The following is a 20353-nucleotide window of genomic DNA, read 5'->3' as shown; positions in this document are numbered from 1 at the left end:
TTTCATGGAAGCCTGAGATGGTTTATAATTTGTGTTTCTGGTAATATTTATGACACTTTATGCTTGTGTATCATTCCTTGGTTTTCCAGTAGTCCTGGGGGCTAATATAATTTTGTTAATAGGGAGCATGTACTCTGCTGTAGCACAGACAGAGGGTACCAGGAGCATTTCCTGGTGGCTCAGGGGTAAAGAACCCACCTGCCAGTGCAGGAGATGTGGGTTCAATCCCTGGATTGGGAAGATCCCCTGGAGGAAGGCATGGCAACCCACTCCAGTATTCTTGCCTTGGAAATTCCATGGGCAGAGGAGCCTGGTGGGCTACAGTCCATGGGATTGCAAAGAGTTGGACACGACTGAGAAACTCTGCGTGCACGCATACACCAGAAGCATAGATTTTGCTCTGGTGTCAGGAACAGGAGAACAGCCCCAGGTCCATACCCAGTCATGGGACTCATTTGGATGATAATTCTATTCTTCCAATTATTCCCTTTGCTATTAGTTCCTAAGGCTGCGAAAACAAAGTACCATACAACGGCTGGTTTAAAACAATAGAAATTGATTCTGCCACAGTTCTGAAGGCTAGAAGTCTGAAGTCGAGGTGTCAACAGGGCCGTACTCCCTCTGAAGGCTCCTCTCACTCTTGAAGATCGCTGGCCAGCCTTGGCATTCCTTCCTCAGCTTGAGGCTGCCTCACTCCAGTGTCTGCCTCCATTTTCACATTGCCTTCTCCTTATGTTTCTCTGTGTCTGTATCTTAATTTCCCCCTCCATCTTTTATAAAGGATATCAGTCACTGGATTTAGGGCTCACCCTAACCCAGTATGGGGCTTCCCAGGTGGCACTGGTGGTAAGACGTGAGACTTGGGTTCAGTCCCTGGGCTGAGAAGATCCCCTGGAGAAGGGCACGGCAACCTGCTCCAGTATTCTTACCTGGAAAATCCCATGGACAGAGGAGCCTGGTGAGCTACAGTCCATAGCATTGCACAGAGCTGGACCCAACTGAAGCGACTTAGCACACATGCACACAGGCTAACCCATAAGGACCTCATCTTAATTAATTGCATCTTCAAAGACCCTGTTTCCAAATGAGGTCACATTCAGGGATTTCAGGTTTCTATGAAATTTGGGGGTTACACTACCCAGCTCACTGCACCAAGCACCCCAATTTAGATTTCCCACACCCTTTATCATTCCTATTTACTGTTTGGGTAGCCTTCATGATTTTGTTTTGTGGCTCATTTCTTCTCCTTTGTATATGTGTTATTCTTTGTTGACCTTGATCATATGTTCTGACAGTAAAACTTCAAACATTTTACTTCTTCAAACACGCCTTGGACTGTAGCCCCATCTCTAGATCTTTTGGGGCGACCTGGCCTGTTGTCCTCAGGCATATAGATATACTCATCTAATCCCTAGTATTTAGTTTGGAAGATTTCTTTACTTGGTCCATGGCTTACTATAAGCCTCTGCAAGTGGTAAGTTCATAATAAATGCTTGTTGTCTAGAACCAAACTGCTCCTTTTAGAGAGCAGGCAGAAGAATTTAAACTGCCATATTCTTTAAAGACAAAGTAAAACTCACACATCTGAACAAAACCCCTTGCATCAGTCAAGTGCGTAACACTAAGTCCCCAGCTGCTGTGGTTTAGTTTTGGCTGGTTTCGCCCTCTTCAGTTTTCTTCTCTCCAGTGCTTCTTTCCAGCTTTAGGGGCAGGTTTTTTTTATTCTCATCATAGCTTAGTAGGTTTGGCCAACTGTCTTTCTTTCTCCCAGGTTTGACTATTTCATCTAAAACTTCTTTTTTTTTTTTTTTTCCTTCTCTGAAAAAGTCCATTTATAGGCAGTTTGGGCCTATAAATAATTTCCACATTGTGTTCTTTCTTTATTTTACAACATGGATAGAAATAATGATAACAAAAGTAATGACAAAATACCTAAAATTTATAATGTACAATTCTAATTGATTTGCACATTTGGTAAGCCATGGGTTTCTAATTTTTAATAGTGTGGTTGGTGGTGACATGGATGTCACTTTGATTGAGTACAATGTTATGCTTTGGGGACGACCCAGCACTTCTTATGGAAGAGAGGGAATGTGGCAGGAATGGTGGAGAAAGTGGAGGAAAAGGAGCATCCTCCAGCGGAAGCCTTTATGGCACCAGGGAGATACTTTCAGGGCTTCCTTTCTCCTTCCAGAGTGCCCATGTTGTTTCATAATGGGTGATGTGATTCAAAACTTCATGTGTTGGCAGCACAAAAGTCGAAATGATAATTGTGATGGGCCAAGAGAGTCCATGCTTGGTATATGAATCCTAGAGGTGGTTCAAATCTGGGTCAACTGGGTTAGGAAAGCTCTATTCATTTCTGTTTCCCTTTGGCTGGAAATACTTTATAACGCCTCATTTTTAGATGCATTTTTGTGGTAAGAAAAAACACCTCAGTACCAAGTTACATAAGTAATTTTGCATTTTGCTGTTGTAATAATAATTATTATTATTACTAGTTGATTTATACCAACCAACATTACTCCTGAGGGGCCAGTGAGTTACACAACATCTGCAGCAAGCAGGCACCTGGATCTCCTGCCTTTGGTTTCATGTACTTTTACTAACTTTTTTTGACTGAAATTCTCAGGTCCTGCACCCTAGTCCCAGGCAGCAAAGTTCCTCTTTAGAAGCAGAACTGCCAAAAATCTCTTCATCTGGGCACCTGTTTCATGAGTATTCCATCCCTACTCCTTCCTAAGAAATGACAGTCCCCCTCTCTCCCTTTGAACCAAGATATGTGACTTAGGTCAAGTTAAAAGACTCTACGACATCCACATGGGTTTCTTCTTCAACCTCTAGGGTGATAGTAACTCCTCTGGTTTGAGTGTGAAGGTCTCAGGCAGTCTGCTGGGCACTCTACTTCATGAACTGGTGTCATCCTCATCATGGTCTCTGTTAACAGGACCCCTGGGCCAGACCCAACCTGCCCTCTGGTTTTGTATGGCCATACCATAGGCTGGGAGTAGGTTTCATATTTTTAAATGGTCAGAAGGAAAGAATATTTTGTGACATGTGTATTAAATTCAGATTTCAGTGTTTTATTAGAACACATCATGCCATTTGTTTACATCATGTCTGTGGTTGCTTCTACCCTGCAACTTCTGATGGAAGTAGTTGAGATAGCCGCCATGATGCCAGCAAAGTGAAAAATAATTACTCTCTTACCCTTTATAGAGAAATTTCACAGATCCTTACTTTTAGGTGGTTGGTTGCATTCTTATCCCCATTTTGCAGATGAGGAAATGAAAGTTGAGAGTTTTAAGTTTATACCAACTTGTTCAAATGGTGAACTTGAGATTAGGCATGTTGAATATCAAAGTCCCTGATGGAGCTTCTCCTGTGCAGCACAGGCAGTCAGAGAATTCCAAGAACAAGTATTTGTGAGGCAGCTTCTCAGCACTCCAGTGTCCCCCAAAAGAGTGCTTAGAGGGTGACTTCATTCTCCCCATGCGGGTGTGGGTGTGTGTGTGGGTGTGGATGTGCCTGTGCCTGTGTGTGTGTGTGATTAAAACATAAGAGAGAGCTATAACAGGAGGAAGATGAGTTAAAGAAATGTTTTTAATCTCTGCTTTGGAAGTAGAGGAGGTGCAGTACCAGTAACATCTTGGAGGCTGCTGCATGTCATTTCAGTCAAAAAGGGATGGAGGGATTACCTGTGCCATTGATGATGATAGTAACAGTTGTCACTTAATGGTAATAATCATTTCCAACTAGAAGAGAGCAGTTGTTAAGAGAGCAGTTCTCTGTGGCTGGTTCATTTGAGTTACAGTTTGTTATGAGCAATGCTTTGCCCTTTCGGCACGCAGCGCCTTTTTCCACATACTCAGAAAGAGCATGTGCTCCCGAGCTGTTTCATCACCGAACGTGGCTCATCAGTGTCCCTTTGCACTGCTGCCCAATGGAGACGTGGGGTGTGGCCCTCAGCTCTCAAGCTAAAGCCCCTGAAAGGACCTGGGAGGGACTTTTGATTAGGAATAAAAAGGTGTCAGTTGTGCTGAACAGGCCAAGGACCCCTGATGCCTGCCTGATGTCCTTTGAAAAGTAAGCCTCTTACTTGCAGTGCTAGGGGTCCTTTCTGCAACACCAAACCCTTTGCAGTGGTTTTTCCAGAGTCTGAAAGTCTGAAAAATGGATCACACTTCTGTTTTCAAGAGTCCCAGAGGGAGGCATGAGAGACACATTCTTAGGTATAAGTACTGTCCTGACAAATGCCTGTTGGAGCCAGGGGTGCTCTGCTTTAACTGCTGTTGAACAGAGTTGGGGTGGGGGAGGTGTGTGGTGGGGTGGTTCATAGCTGTCAGCCAAAATGTGCATGAGAAGTAACATGAGTTTATATGTATGTTCCCAAAGTTATGTTTTTCTATTGTTCTTTATAATGATTGGAGGAAGACCACTGTATTTTAAGAAAAATTGCTGAGGTATGTTTCACCAGCCAAAAAAGAGTTTCACCTATTTATTTTTACAGGATTTGAGGATGGTTACTGGTTAAAAGTCCCTGGAGATGGGAAGGGCAACCCACTCCAGTATTCTTTCCTGGAGAATTCCATGGACAGAGGAGTCTGGCAGGCTACACTCCATAGGGTCACACAGAGTCGAATAGGACTGAAGCGACTTAACATGTTTGCATGCTGATTAAAAATAGAAAGTCTTTTTTTTATTTGCATTTTCACCGGGGAGGCTGCTCACCTAACCGTTTCTTATCCCTATCCTCATTTCTGGGCAAGATCTCAAAGTGGAGATGAAGTCTGTCTCTGCTTTGTAAACGGTTGTTCCTCTCCCCATGTTCTCACTGTTAACAAACCACCCAAATGACAATGCCCTGGGATCTGCTGATGCAAAAAAGGAGCCCCTGAGCTTCCCTGCGGTGGCACTTGGGCTCCCCAGCCTTTGTCTGGCAGGTAACAAAGGGTTGTGCCAGAGGAGCCCTGCTGTTCTTGGGGCGATTACCTGCTCCCAGCATTTTAAAGTGGATTTTACATTTTTCCCTACTCTGCTCCTCAGTGATGTTCTCATTTTTAGCACTTACATGGCTGAGTAAATGCTTTTCAGCTGTTGACTTAAGTGCAATTCAGTCTTCTTCCCTTCCCTCCCATATCAAGCCTTCCTTTTCCTTCTGTTCTTCTGTTAGGAGTGCTTACCTAAATGTGAACTTTGTTGGGATGCTGTGCCATGTGTGTGTACCAAGAACCCACTGGATCTGTCCAAACACCTCTGGGGAGGTTGACATGCCCCCCGGTGCTGTTCCCTCTTCCAAAGCAGGAAACAGAGACGTTAAGTGTCTTGCTTAAGATCACTGTCTGAAGTCTCTTTTGAGGTTTGAGCACTCCTGGTGGGCTTGGGTTTCCCGTCATCCTGTGTGCTTCTATCACTGATGCCAGAGCCTTAGTACCACAGTAGAAGTGAACAAGGGTGTTGTCCCCTGTGGGGTGCCCCATGTAGTAAAGCCACATAGTGGCTTTTCATGATGACACTGTCAGGGAAGGGCCCCGAGCAGAGCGTAGGCGTTACTGCCTACATGTTACCTCTGTGTTGGGTATTTCTTGTTCTATAGATAGCTCCTTCATCAGACATTTCCAATTCCACTTCTGAACCAAATGTTTGGGCAGATAAGTGCCATCTTTTACCCTATTCCTCTTTCTCTGTAGCTTAAGAATAAGGCATGGAAGCTGGAATAGCAGAGAGACTGAGCTGCTAGATGAAGGGAGTGGGCTCATCTCCACAAGAGGATTTTGACCTTAGACTAATCCTGGGGAGCACATGCCAGCTGTCAGCTGGAGCCTGGAAAAGCTCCTTTTCCAGCATTTATGCAGCTGGTGGGGTGTCTGCCAGTGCTCCAAAGCTGAGCTTTTGACCCTAAACCACTGCCAATATATTTGGGTTTAATGATTCAAAATTTTACATAATTGTATTTCTCCCCTTGTTTAATTTTCTAGAAGGTAATAAAGAGAATTGCACTTAGGTTGGGGGATTTGCTTGTGTGGAGATGAGAAAAGGTAACAGGGATGGGGATGGTCTTCCCTCTCCCCTTAAATTCTTTATTCTTCTCCATAGCAGTTATGAGCTTCAAATGTCCTACATATTTCATTTATTTATTTTCATTTTATATCTGTTTATCCCACTAGAATGTGTTCTCCATGAAGACAGAATTTTTTGTTTATATCTAAACCTGTGCCTGATACCTAGGAGGTACTCAAAATTTTTGTTGATTTGAATTAATCCTCCCACTAGAAGTAGCTATTGTAACCAACTCCAGAGTCCCTGAATCTGTTCCAGCTGTTGAAGGGCAGAGATTGATTTGTAGGACCTGAGATTGTTCAAAATAGAAATCCTAGAAATTGCTGTAGTGACTCAGACTGTGGACCTTCCAGACCAGTGTTCTAATGGGATGAATGTGATAGCAGCACATGGCTGTTCACCTTAACATCTGCCTCAGAGGTTGGGCACCATCATTCGTTCATTCATCTAGACAGGGAGAGAACTAATCCTTTATCAATAAGCAACTCTGAGGTTGGAAAGCTGAATAACACGTATAGGTCCAAACCCTCATAAATCTTGTCATCAACATTTTAGGGGGAAATGATTTATCTTTTCAGCTTCTTCCAGCCCTGTGAAGGAGCATTCCTTGGCTTTACTTCTTGCTCTATAATATAATTTTGCATCCACAGCCTTCAGTGTGTTCTCTAAGGAGAAGCCTGCTACTACCTGTGGTTCATTATGTCAAGATCATGCACTTCTTTTAACCTATAGGAAAATTTTTTTCTTTTGTTGGCAACACAGGGCCAATGATGCTGGATCAATATGAGACCACAGTGGGGGTATATATGATGGTAGAAAAAGACGGGTAGAAAATTTCAGACTTGAAAAGTGCTGCCTCTAGGCTTCCCTGGTGGTTTAATGGTAAAGAATCCGCGTGGCAATGCAGGAGACACAGGTTCTATCCCTGATCTGGGAAGATCCCGTATGCTATAAAGCAACTAAGCCTGTGCACCACAACTATTGAGCCTGTGCTCTAGAGGCCAGGAGTGGCAACTACTAACGCCTAAGCACCCTAGAGCCTGCGCTCCACAACGAGAGAAGCCTCTGCAATGAGAAGCGAGCACCGCAACTAGAGAGTAGCCCCTGCTCTCCATAACTAGAGAAAAGCCTGTACAGCAATGAAGACCCAACCCGGTCAAAAATTAAACAAATAAAAATATTAAAAAACAAGAAAAATGCCGCCTCCTGATTCTTCTGCTATCTGCTTGGCATCCCTTCTCTGATAAGGGGTCTAATGGTGAGCCTACCACTGGAACCTTGTATTAATTTCTTCCATGATCACATCCCAGAAAATGGAGGGGGAGATGGCAGGAGCTTAGTGACTTTTTCTGTCTGACTTAGCAGCAACATGTATGAAAAGAATTACAGCTGTTGGTCTGCTGTAAACTCAGAGTGAATCAGCACTGAGAGGAGACTGTTGATAGGGAGCAACAGTTATGTTCAACAGTTATGTTCGAAGCCTATGATGGTCCCCTCACCTGAGCAGCTCTGGCAACCGCTGGGGCTCCAAGCTTGAGGAAGCACAGAGGAGGCAGAAATATATCCAGGGTGAGGGCACTCAAAACTCCCATATGAGGAGCAGTTACAAGAACTGGGGATATTTACTTTATTTTATTTGTATTAATTTTTTGGCAGTGTGAGCTTTTGATTGCAGCATGCCATCTCCTCTAGCTGTGGCACCTGGGCACAGTAGTTGTGGTTTATGGGCTCTCTAGTTGTGGTGTGCACGCTTAGTTGCCCCACAGCATCTGGGAATCTTGGTTCCCTGACCAGGGATAGAACTCACATCCCTTGCATTGGAAGGCAGATTCTTAACCCCTGGACCACCAGGCAAGTCCCTAAGGATGTTTATTTTAGAAAAGGCTCAGAAGGACCTTGAGCTGTGTCTTCAAATGATGGAAGGGCTCTCCATGTGGGAGAAGCATTAGATCATTCTGAAGCCTCAGGTCTTGGAACAAGGATGGCTGAAAGGCTTGCCTACAGTCATGGAATTCAAAGATGGCTGCCTGGGGGCCACCTCTGAGCCTCACTGCGTGATCCCTTAGGAGGAATGCAAATCCCAGTTTGTATCCAATTAGCTCAGATACCTATTGAAGCCAGCCTAGGGCATGGCAAGGAAATACGCTGACCAGGTAGAAGAGAAAATGACAGCTCTCATTTGGGTCTACCTTCTGTGAGCCTCCTTTTCTCTATTTGCCTTCAGCCAGCTGATTTTATTCCCCCAAATTCAAATATTGGGAGTCTATATTAAAATGTATATATTTAATATATGAAATAGTTAATGATATATGGAATAAAAACACTTGCATTTAATGATACAACTCATTATATATATCAATAATATATATAGTATACATTATAGAATGCATGTATTATAATGTTGGAACAACCTGAATAATTAAAAAAGAATAGATGAATAAATTCTAGTGTATCATATGAACTGTTATGCAATTGTTATAGACAGTGAGTTAGATCTGTACCTAATGTCCTAGATGGATGGGCAAGATAGTTGAATGAGATAAGAGAAACATACATAGTATGATCTCATTTTGTGAGAATAAATTAAAAAATTACTTATGTGTGTAATCATGTGTGAGGATGGCAAAAGTGGAGAAACATAGAGATGAAGTGGTTGTTAACAGTGGTTGGCGAGTCTGGCGTGGGGTGGGGAGCTGGGGGACAGAAAGGGCAGGAATGGAGACAAAAGTGAAGGAAAGTGAAAGGGGAAGGCTCATCTGTCTCTCTATCAGTATCCATCTGTCTATCTGTCTTTCATCTCTCTATCATCTGTCTATCTAGCTTCATTGATTGTGCTTAAACATGTATTAATTTTGAGGACTTTAATAAAAGAAGGAAGAAAGAAAAGAGAAAAAGCCTTTTTAAAATGCTGTTTTCTTTTTTGTTCTGTTGCTTGTATAACAACTGTCTCAATCTTTCTATTAAGGACACATTTTATCATTAAAAACACTAGTAGTTTTCATTTTTTAGAGATGATTTAAACAAATTGAAAAAAACCTGGGGAACATGTAAAGATAAAATATTTTGTATCAAAACCGAGTATCCATTTGTGTTTTTCTTCATTTTTTGCTGTATAGGAGGTGTACATTTTTCCCTAGTGCTCCAGAAAAATGCTCCCTTTCTTTTTATTTATTTTATTTATTATTATTATTATTTTACTTTATAATACTGTATTGGTTTTGCCATACATTGACATGAATCCGCCACTGGTGTACATGAGTTCCCAATCCTGAACCCCCCTCCCACTACCCTCCCCATATCATCTCTCTGGGTCATCCCGGTGCACCTGCCCCAAGCATCCTGTATCCTGTATCAAACCTAGACTGGCATTCTTAAATGTAGGGAACACATGGTCAGTTAAGAAACAGTTAAGTCAAGTCAAACAACTCAGTTAAGAAATTTGCTAGTTTCTGGTGGAAAAGTGGAGCATTGAGTAAAGGGTTCTGACACCTGTGTGTGTGCGTGTGTATTTTTAATCAGTTTTTCTTTGGGGAGGTACCTAGCAAGATGCTGCTATGTTTTCCTGGGACTTGGATGCTTTCTTTCAAACTGTTTTAAATAATTATTTTCCAGATTAAATTATCCTCATTATACATTCATTTTTGATACTGATAGTCCTTTCTACATAAAGAATTTGTCTACATACAGAATAGTCCCAGACGTTATAGAATTGACTGGTGATTTAACCCCTGCTTATTATGAAAGAAGATTTGAGACAGAAGAGAGTGCTGTTTCATAGTCACATTTGGATGTAAACTCAGAGATGATGTCAAGCATCATCATGATTCAGAGACAAATAATAATGTCAGGTCCATAGAAATAATAATACTAACCATCGTACTTCTTTGATTTTAAGATGCTCATTTTGTATATTAACTGAAATCTAAATGTATCTTATGATACTTGTGTGCATTTATTAGGTTAATATTGCAAGTCAACAGTGGTCTTATAATTAAAGGTATCAGAAATCCTATAGAATCCCCTTGGGAGCTTATTGAGTTCTGGATGTTTTAATGCAATTAGTACGTTCCAGAATCAATAAACCTCAACCAGAATTTCAGTCTACATATAGCCATCTTGATTCAGACAAAGCAAGAAGTTATAAAAGTGTTTCTTTTCATGCAAGCGACTGCCTCATTGATAGATAACACTAAAATAATAGTGAAAATTATACAGAGTAGGATCTGTACATGGCAGACTGCATTTTAAGAATCTTGATTTTAGTTCAAAGGCACTATCACTTTGGGAAAACTAGTCATGTATGGTGACATTTTTCCATCTCACAGGCTAAAAAAAAAATTTCACTAGGCCAAAATCCTGAGTGGTACTTATGAACAATGTATGTGTCAGAAGAGAGTGGAAAGAAGTGGAAGAGAAAATGTTATTTGAAACTGTGGCCTGGAGAGAAGGAAGGAGCCATGACATGGAAAGCTGTACTGACTGACCAGGTTGCCCGTATCCTAGTTTGCTTTAGGTGTCTTGTCAAGCATTTCCATTGAGTTTTGTGGTCACTGTTGCTTTGTTTCTTCTTCTTTCAGAAAATCCTCCTCCCGCTCCCCCCAGGCTCGATGGAAGGCTGCATGGCTGACTCGCCTGTGTGTGCTTGAGTTCATGGTCTTTGCTGCTTTTCTCATGCTGTTTCTTTATGATGTTTCAGCTCATCCACCATACACCATGTGCTTTAGAGTGAAATTCTACCCACATGAACCCTTGAAGATTAAAGAAGAGCTCACCAGGTATTTTGCTTGTTTGTTTGTATGTTTAACGTGCCCCCTGAACCAAAGCCAGGGCCGCTGAGTCTTCCTCCTAGAGCAGAGCATCTCCACCAAGCAGGCACCTCAGCTCAGTATTTGGCTTGGAATTGTTTCTCTTGCACTTAATTGTCTTGGGATTTTTCAAACCGTTGTCATTAGGAGTGTAATTAACTGTGCAAAAAAGCAGTGGGTATAAGGAGGAGCTGCTCCCTGAAAACATCTGACAGTGTGTTGCTAAAAATAAACAGAAGATGACTGTCTTTAGGATATGGGCAAATTCATAGCTAGTGCAGCCCCTAGGACTTATCTTGGGGATCTAAGATTTTCTGGAAGGGAAAAGATCCCTTGACAGAATGGAATGTTTGTCATTCCACATTCCACTTGCTAAATGACCAACTGTGGAGCCAGCTACCCTCTCCTTGTAGAGTGTTCTCAGCCCAGCTATTTGTATTTTCTAGTTCTTGGGCCTCCCCCACTTCTTGTCCCTTTCTGCCGCAGCCACATGCAAATAGTCTACCTTCTGGAGGTTCCACAAGCAGCCGTGGCAGTGCCACTGAGCGGAGTCCCAGGAGGGCCAACTCGGTGGATAAGAAGAGCCCATGCTCTTAGTGCTTAGTTCTTAATGAGGCTTTGATTTGATGCTTAGTTCTTAATGAGGCTTTGATTTGATGAGTGTAAAAAGTTGTTCCCTCTAGTCTTCTCAGAATAATCTGTGTGGGTCCAAACGCAGAAGAGAAGCAAAGGCAGTTGGCCCTGATCATTGTGTGCAGAGGCACGTGTAGGGTTCTTGGGGGTTGTGTTATCTTATTCTCCATGAGGGGCCAGTCAGGCTGCACCATACTGGCAAAGGGTGACATTGGAAGGGAGCCTTTCTCTATTAGTAATTTGTGCAAAGCCATTGGTGGAGGTTTGTGCTTGGGGGTGGGGCGGGGTATCCAGGGGAAAGGAGATGATGGACATCGTAAGTGGTGGTTGGCATTTTGCAATCTGGCCTGTCTTTTTAAAAAATTAAGATAAAATTCATGTAACAAGTTATTTTTCGTTGTTTCAAAGTGCACAATTCAGTGCCATTAAGCACATTCGCCATGGGTGGGCAACCATCGCCATTATCTAGTTCCAGAGCATGTCATCATCCCCTTGACCCCCAGAAAGCTCATACCCACGAGCAGTTACTACTCACTCTCTCATCCCCCTGGCCCAGGAAACCACTCATCTGCTTTCTGTCTCTATGTATTTACCTGTTTTGGACATTTCATGCAAATAGAATCAGATTGTATGTGGCTTCAGCCTGCTTTTGGCTTGGAAAATTTAATCATTTATTTGTTAAGTTCTTCCTCAGTTCTGCTATCTGCAAGGGCTGTATGAGCTACTTACATAAATAGAGAGACATATTTGAAGATATTTGGCCTGCCCTCTGGGTGCTAACAGTGTAATTAGGAAGATCAAATCAAATACTCATGCCAGGCATTATTTTATCAGCGTGCCAAAATGGCTCACTTTTGTCACTTGTTTTCTTTAAAATCTTTTCTGGAGGATAAAAATTGAATATGTATCACAATATAAATTAAGGATGTATTTTTTTTGTTGATGTTGAGGAAAGCCCCTTTTGAAAGTAAAAGGGTACAAAGTTTTAGTTACTAACTCCAGTTAAATCCCTCTTAGTTAAATTTGCTAGCATTTTCCTACTTTTGTCTGAATAGCTCAGGTATTAATAGTGGAATATTTTTATGTCTCTGATGGAAATTAAGATAATACTGTGTCCTTGCACAGGTAGAAATGGGCTTTTCTGAGTTAACACTGTCCTTAGAATTTGAAAGGAATCTGCAAACTGTGGAATGACTCAGATACTTATGTTTAAACCCTATCATCTTGAAAGAGTTTAGTTTTTCTTGTTTGATAAGTTATTTTATCATAAGTTAATGTAAAATTTAAGAAGAATTTAATAAATGAGAAGCTAAGATAACATTTATGACCAGGCTTAGGTGTAAATAAACACTGAGAAAGAGAAGCAGTTTTAAAAGAGCAAAACAACAAGAATACTTCACCAAGAAGGACATTTGAAATAATTTTCTAACCTTTTTATCTCTCCATTTACATAATCACTTTACAATTTTTTGGATTTCTAGGGCTTAAGTAAATGCTATATACAATTGAATGTAATAAAAGCATATTGCTTTAAAATTTTTTGGTAAGAGCCATCTTTAAATTCATATTAGACGGAGAAGTATATCATTAATGGTGACATAATAATGTGTGGCCCCAATCCTCTTGTGTTTTCATTGCTTAATTCTTTCATTCAGGGAGGGGTGAGACTAAATGTAAATGCGTTATTATTGTTGTTTTGTGGTGACTGTTACATTAAAAAATGAGTATCTGAACCTGAAGCCATTTGCAAGGCTCAGTGGATTATGTGGAACCCATAATAATCCATGATTATTTCTAGAGTTTGCTAATTTGAGCAAGGACCCAATCTCACCTGTTGTGAAAGCTGATTTTCTTTCTCAGGAAGCTTTCATCAGACTCAATATCTGAGTTATGGGATCAGAACCAAAACCTCTCATTTATGAGTGAATATTTATTTGAAACCATTTTTCACTGCTAAACTCACCAAAACGTGGAAAGGAATGCTCTTTGTTTAATGCATACATTCAGCATGTAGCAAAGAAACTTGATGGCATTCAGCCTGGTAGTTTAAAATCTTTAAGAAAGATTTCATCATCTCAAGTATTTGTATGACCCTGGTATTCTGAATAGACAAGGGCCTTGGTCCTCAAAGTCAGGTCACTGGATTAACAGCAACAGCGTCACCTGGAAACTTGGTCTCTGCCCCAGGCCTGGGATGGGGTCCTGCAATCTGTATTTTCATAAGCACTCCAGGTAATTGTTAGAGAAGGAAATGGAAACCCAGTCCAGTGTTCTTACATGGAGAATCCCATGGACAGAGGAGCTTGGCAAGCTATGGTCCACAGGGTCTCAAAGAGTCAGACACAACTGAAGTGACTTTGCAGGTAATTGTAAAGCATGTTAAAATTTAAGAACCACGAAAATTTATGACCAACCTAAACAGCATATTCAAAAGCAGAGACATTACTTTGCCAACAAAGGTCCATCTAGTCAAGGCTATGGTTTTTCCAGTGGTCATGTATGGATGTGAGAGTTGGACTGTGAAGAAAGCTGAGCGACAAATTGATGCTTTTGAACTGCGGTATTGGAGAAGACTCTTGAGAGTCCCTTGGACTGCAAGGAGATCAGCCCTGGGATTTCTTTGGAGGAAATGATGCTGAAGCTGGAGCTCCAGTACTTTGGCCACCTCATGTGAGGAGTTGACTCATTGGAAAAGACTCTGATGCTGGGAGAGATTGGGGGCAGGAGGAGAAGGGAATGACAGAGGATGAGATGGCTGGATGGCATCATTGACTCGATGGACGCGAGTCTGAGTGAACTCCGGGAGTTGGTGATGGACAGGGAGGCCTGGCGTGCTGCGATTCATGGGGTCGCAAAGAGTCGGACACGACTGAGCGACTGAACTTGAACTTGAACTTGTGCTGTGCTGTGCTTAGTGACTCAGTCATGTCCAGCTCTTTGCAACCCCATGGACTACAGCCCACCAGGTCCTCTGTCCATGGGGATTCTCTAGGCAAGAATACTGGAGTGGGTTGCCATGCCCTCCTCCAAGAACCACTACTGCAAAAGTAGTGGATTTTCAAAAGTATTAGTTCCCTTAGGTAGACATTAGAGCATACAGTTCAGGGGGTTTGGTATGTTCCCAGAGTTGTGTCACCATCATTGTGATCCCCTTCCAGAACATTTTTATCACCCCAGCAGCAACCCAAGTACTCAAGCGGTCCTTCCCATTCTCCCCTCCCCTCGGCCGCTGGCAGTTATGAAGCTGCATTTCTGTCTCTGTAGATTGGTCTATTGTGAAAATTTTATACAAATGGAATCATACAATATGTGGTCCATACACCTTTTATGTCTGACTTTTCACTTAGCTTAATGTTTCCAAGTTTCATCCCTGTTGTAGCAGAAATCAGTAGGTACTCCCTTCCTTTTATGGCTCAATAATATTCCATTGTATGGATATACCACTTTTCTTTATCCTTTCATCAGTTGATGGGCATTCAGCTTCGCTATGATGAAGAATGTGCCTATGAAAACTCATGTACACATTTTGGTGAGGAACAAGATTCTGATTTAATTAGGTCTGAGTAGGATCCATGTTGGTATTGTCTAAAAGCTCCCCCATGTAATTCTGATGTGCAGTCAGGCTGAGACTCTCTGGTTTAGAACTTTTTTTACTCAAGTGAGGGCCATACACCTGCAGCTCAGCATCACAGGGGAGCTTATTAGAAATCTGGACTCTTGGGCCTCAGCCAGACCTACTGAACCAGAATCCACATTCTAACAGGATCTCTGGGTAATTCACAAGCTCACTAAAGTGTAAAAGGTGTCAGTTTATGGAGATACTCTGGGTCCTTGACAAAATGGGTCCTTTGCCAAAATGCACACTAACCCAGACAGGAAATTTATTAGGGACTACCTTTATGTCCTGCACAAAATTCCATAGAAAGCTGGGGACAGAGAGTGTCATTTGAGCTCCACTGTGTCCCCAGTGCCTAGCATTGTCTCAGCCTAAAGCAAGTGTGAGATAGATTCATCAGAAGAACCACCAGGGAGCCACTGAACTCTTCAGGGAATCTAGTGCGCTTTCAGGGAACCAGTGTCCAGAAATTGCATATCCCAGGGCTCTGGGGGTGGCAGCACCCAAAACACATGGCAAGGAGTAAAAACTGAGATTATTTGAGCTCTGGAGGTAGTGACTGGAACTGATGGGGTACTGCCCCCACCTGGCCTCAGGAACCTGGGGGAAAAAAAAGAAAAAGATTGGTCTCTGCGACTTAAACTGTAAAATAAGCAGAAAGAATCTGCACATGTCTATAAAGTTACTTTAGTTAGAGATAAGGACCCTAGGCCTGACCCTTCAGTGAAAGAATCAATCCAGCTAAGAAATAGGAGGAGATCTGAAGAGGGCATGATTGGTGTGGAGGAACAGAGGGGACAGCAGTGAGATGACCTGAGCTAGGAGTGACAAGCTGACACCCCGCCCCTCACCCATCCCCAGCTGAATCAGGCCAGGCATATTTTTTTTGTTTGGCGCTACAGTGATTTCAAAAATAGAGTTTGCTGCAACATTAACATTCAAAGGATTTTACCTCTCAATGAGTCTTTGCGATGCTGGAGCTGCACCATGCTGACCCTTCCACAGGAGCTGGCACCCTCTGTCCTCTGCTCCTCGACCCCTCACCCCTGCCCTTGTCACTCAGAATCAGGTTTGTCTGACCTGGAGAAGATGGCAGGAGAGGATACTAAACAGATGACAGCTCTCACTGAGAATAAGCTGGCTTCCTGGCCTTGTAACCACGTCTTTTTGAGGTTGATTGACTGGGACTAGTCTCCATAAGACTGAGTGTGTTTCTTGACTCCTCATCCCACCAAGAGCTCAGGCAGCCTATACCTGAGGTGCTGGTGGGGGTGAGGGCAGCTGCGGTTGTCATTGTGTGGGACTTTTCTCCCAGGGATGGTGGCTGCTAGGCCCCGTGGTTCTCCTCTGTCCTCCGCGTCTCTCTTGGAAGTGGCTGCAGACACTTCAAGTTTTCTGAACTCTGGGGGCCCCTCCCAGTTTTCCTCTGCTTGCCCTCCAAGCAGCGCAGGTAGGGTTCTGGTGACCCAGATGGATGAAACGTAAACAATCCGCCTGCTGCTTGCAGGCCTCAGCCAAAACTTATGGCAACTCTTTCTCCTTTTTCATTGCAGGTACCTTTTGTACCTGCAAATTAAAAGAGATATTTTCCATGGTCGACTGCTCTGCTCCTTTTCAGATGCTGCCTACCTGGGTGCCTGTATCGTTCAAGGTAAGTGTGGGTCCAGCTGCCGATCCCCACTGTTGTATGGGACAGCAGAGCTTCGGCTGTTCAGAGCCTCTCTCCTCCCCAGCCTGTGCTCATCCTGTCTGTGCCACGGTTGGAGGTCAGTCAGGGCTGGGTGGTCAGCAGTGGAGCCCCCCTCATTACCTCCCAAGCCCCTGGGGTCCTGGTGGATGATGGGCTGTTGTGGTCCCAGGGGCCTCCGCATGAACAGAGTCCTCAAGGCCCCAAGGGAGAGCTCAGAGTCTCTGTTTCGAAGGGGACGGAATGTATGACCTTATAAGAAGCTCTGAAGGATTATGGGATCTTCTATGCCCTGAGCTCCAAACACCAAGTGTGGGGCGTGCTGGGTATATTGAGCGGGCGATCTGTGTCCAGGAAGGCAGGTGTCAAACAGGTGTCATTTCAAACCTTTGATGAATGCCTTGATGAAATGTCTATACAGGTAGTATGTGTACAGGTATATCCACATGTGTAATATGTGTATATATGTATGTACCATATCTAATTCTTCACCTTTACAACAGTCACATAGCGTGGTGAGGAGAACCCCAGGCTCACAGTCTGTCATTTCCCAGTTTGAGCCTGAATTCCCATTTCCTGGTTATTTCACTACAGACAAGTGATTTAAACTCTTTAAGCTTTAATTTCTTCACATATTGAAAGAGGTGCTCATACCTTCTTCACTGCTGCATGATTTCATGAGACCTAAGTCTCAGGGTTGAATAGGCCCCCGAGGGAAGTGACAAACACTTAGTGGGAAGTGGCAAATGCTTAGGGCCCAAGGTTGGTTTTCATATGTTTCTACCTATAAGAAAAAGTTGTTGGAGGGAAAGCAGTCTCCAGGACCCAAGGCAATGCATTGCCATGGGGAAGGGCTCAGGACACAAGTGGAGAATGACTCAGATGTTCTGTTCTCCTGGGCTTGCTGGGAGGCAGCTGGGCCTGTTTGGAGGGACTCAGGTGTTCTAGCCATTTGTAGCTTGGATGCTGATGACACATTTATGAGAAAAGGGGAGGGTGGAGAAGGGAATTAGGAGAAGAGAGGAGGGATGGAGAGAGAGAGAGGAAGGGAGGGAAAGAAGGAAGGAGGGAACAGGGTGAGAGAGAGATTACCAAGTGAGCATGTCACCCTTATAAAGGATCTGAAATAATGAAGGAGCTTATGATGGGGTCATAAGTGGTTCATGACAGTCACCTGTCTGCTCACAATTCCAGGCTTCATTCACAGCTTAAGAGAAACCCCCATCATTCTCCTGGGGTTTCACTGTCACTCACCACTGTCCCCAGGGGATGCTCTGTGCTGTGAAATGCTTCCTAGGACCCTGTTTCTGGGTGTGTGCACTCTTTGAGAAATCTGAAGTCTATCTGTGTTGCTTTTCCCCTTCCTCTGGGAGCAACATAGTGCTGCTCAGCAGGTTTTGTTAAAACCCTTGGAGATATTCAAGTTAAAAATCAAGATGACAGTGATGCCCTGATGAGATTTAGTCCTTCCATCTACTCCAAGGTGGAGTGTGTGCTTCTGAAAGCTGCCTCTCATACAGAGCTAAAGAATGTTCGAACCTCATGGTTCTTTTTTCCTGTGAAGGCTGCAAGTTCCTGGTTAGGGTGCACTGTCTTCCATAAAGGAAAATCAAATCAATACTAATCTGAGCAGCAGACTAGCCTATGAGCGTTTCAGAACGCATTTAAGCATTAGTGAATCATGGTCAATTCTCCAAGGGCAAGCTCAATATAGATCTGTAATGGGAAACTCTCCATCCTGTTTTCTGTTTGAGATAAAACCACAAAGCCCCCATCCAGATGATCAGGGTCCCATTTCATCCCTCGTTGCTATTATCACTGGCCACACTCACAGATGCTGTCTGGAGAGTAGAGTTGGAAATGGACTGGCAGACCTCAAAGAAGCCTTTTAGCTCTAAAACGCAGTGGTGTCCACGGGCCATTTGTAGCAAATCCAGTAAAAGCTGGATTCATAAAACTCTCTGTGGTTGGGAGAGTTATTACAGCAGCCTTGGAGATCATTGCAAATGCAGATAAAGATCTGCTTTGTCAGAACTGCTTATGCTTTCAGAGTGATAGGAAATGTGGGGTAAAGGATTAGAAAGCTGAGGACATGTGACTTTTTATTGGCATCTTGTTTGCTAACATTCTTTGAAGGAGCATGTTTTAAGCTTCCAGAATGTTCTGAGTATATAAAACAGGCAGCCACCCAGAGTTTTGCTACCTGTACGCACTGAATGTGAGTATTTTCAATGCATGCTTTGCATTGCTTTCATAATGAAAATTGCAAAACAAACACACAAAGCCCTAGGGATCTATTTTTGGCCTTTCTTGGTACACATTTTCCTGTTCCTTCTGCAAAACAGTAACATGTCAGGATTACTGATATTATCTCCTACTCCTGGTATATCCAATCCCTGTGGGTCTGTGGCTCCTTCTAGCTATTCAGAACTCTGTTAGATGTCACTTCCTCTGAGAAGTCTGCTGGACTATTAAAGGAGCCTCTCTCTGCGCATTATTCTTTTTAGTGTCTCTGTTTTGTTGTCTTTTAATAAGCACTCATATCTGAAATTATCTTGTTAAGTTGGTTGGGGGCTTATTATGCATTGCTTCTTATGTAGAATCTAAATTGCACGGGAGAGGGACTCTGGGAGTCTCTTTCACTGCAGTACCCCTGTGTCTGGCACATAGTAAATTCTCCACTATGTTAATTGAACCAGGGCACTTGCATAAATTGCACCAGAGAATGCTCTATCTCTGTACCTGGGAAAGAGTGGTTGGTTTACTCCCTCATCCATGTGTTCTCCAAACATTTATTAGACACTCCTAGGTGGCAGGCATTGTTATGTGAAGTCCCTTTGGGGGGTTGGGGCAGACAGGTAAACAGGAAGTTTTGATGGTGTCTCAGTGTCTACATGGAGGGATGCAGGGGGTCCCCACTGTGATCCCATGAGGCCCCTCTTCAAGCAAGTGTGGTGAGGGAAGTCTTCTGCAGAAGTCGACCCTGGAGCTGTAATGTCTTGTATCTCAAATTCTTTTGCAACAAACTCTCCCCAAAGAAGGGAAATGCCGCTGCCATGTGGGCCCTTTACAGTCAATACTGATTTTGCCATCATCTGACCACACTCATCATTTGACTTCAGCTCTTAGGATTTTGCTGACAATTAAATTCTCTTTTATTTTGATTTAATTTTACATTCTCACATGCCGGCCCATGTGCTATATGTTATTTGCTGTAACTTTGCCCTCAATACCATGTGCAGGAGAGAATCACATGCTGCTTACCCAACTCCTCTTGGGATGGAAAACAGAATTTTAAATGAGCTTAATCATTCATAAGCTTTTGCTTCAGGTGAAGTCAAAGTTAAAGATAAGCTTCAAAGAACAAGAAAGCAGGGCAAGTGGTGGGGCAGATGTTGACATTTACCTTGTCAGCAACCCTGTGCAGGTTCCATGGTGTTCCTTCTCTTAGTTTGCTGGCATTTGCCAGGCTACTTATTTGCTGTGTTTGGCAGTTCAAGGCCATTGTATCTCACAAGTTTTTCTGAAAGGAGAAGTACCCACCATGATCAA

General features: G+C 43.1%; 1 protein-coding gene across 1 annotated transcript in view; it reads left to right on the top strand.

Moving 5' to 3' along the window:
• FRMD3 (FERM domain containing 3) overlaps positions 1-20353 on the top strand; it is a 345648-nt gene that overhangs the window by 205460 nt on the left and 119835 nt on the right. The window contains exons 4-5 of the mRNA XM_052644654.1: positions 10757-10835; positions 16668-16765. Coding sequence (XP_052500614.1) covers positions 10757-10835; positions 16668-16765 — 177 coding nt within the window. The remainder of the gene's footprint in view (positions 1-10756; positions 10836-16667; positions 16766-20353) is intronic.

This window comes from Budorcas taxicolor, chromosome 8, assembly GCF_023091745.1.
Source record: "Budorcas taxicolor isolate Tak-1 chromosome 8, Takin1.1, whole genome shotgun sequence".
NCBI classification, from domain to species: Eukaryota; Metazoa; Chordata; class Mammalia; order Artiodactyla; family Bovidae; genus Budorcas; species Budorcas taxicolor.
This window is presented reverse-complemented; position numbering and strand designations above follow the sequence as displayed.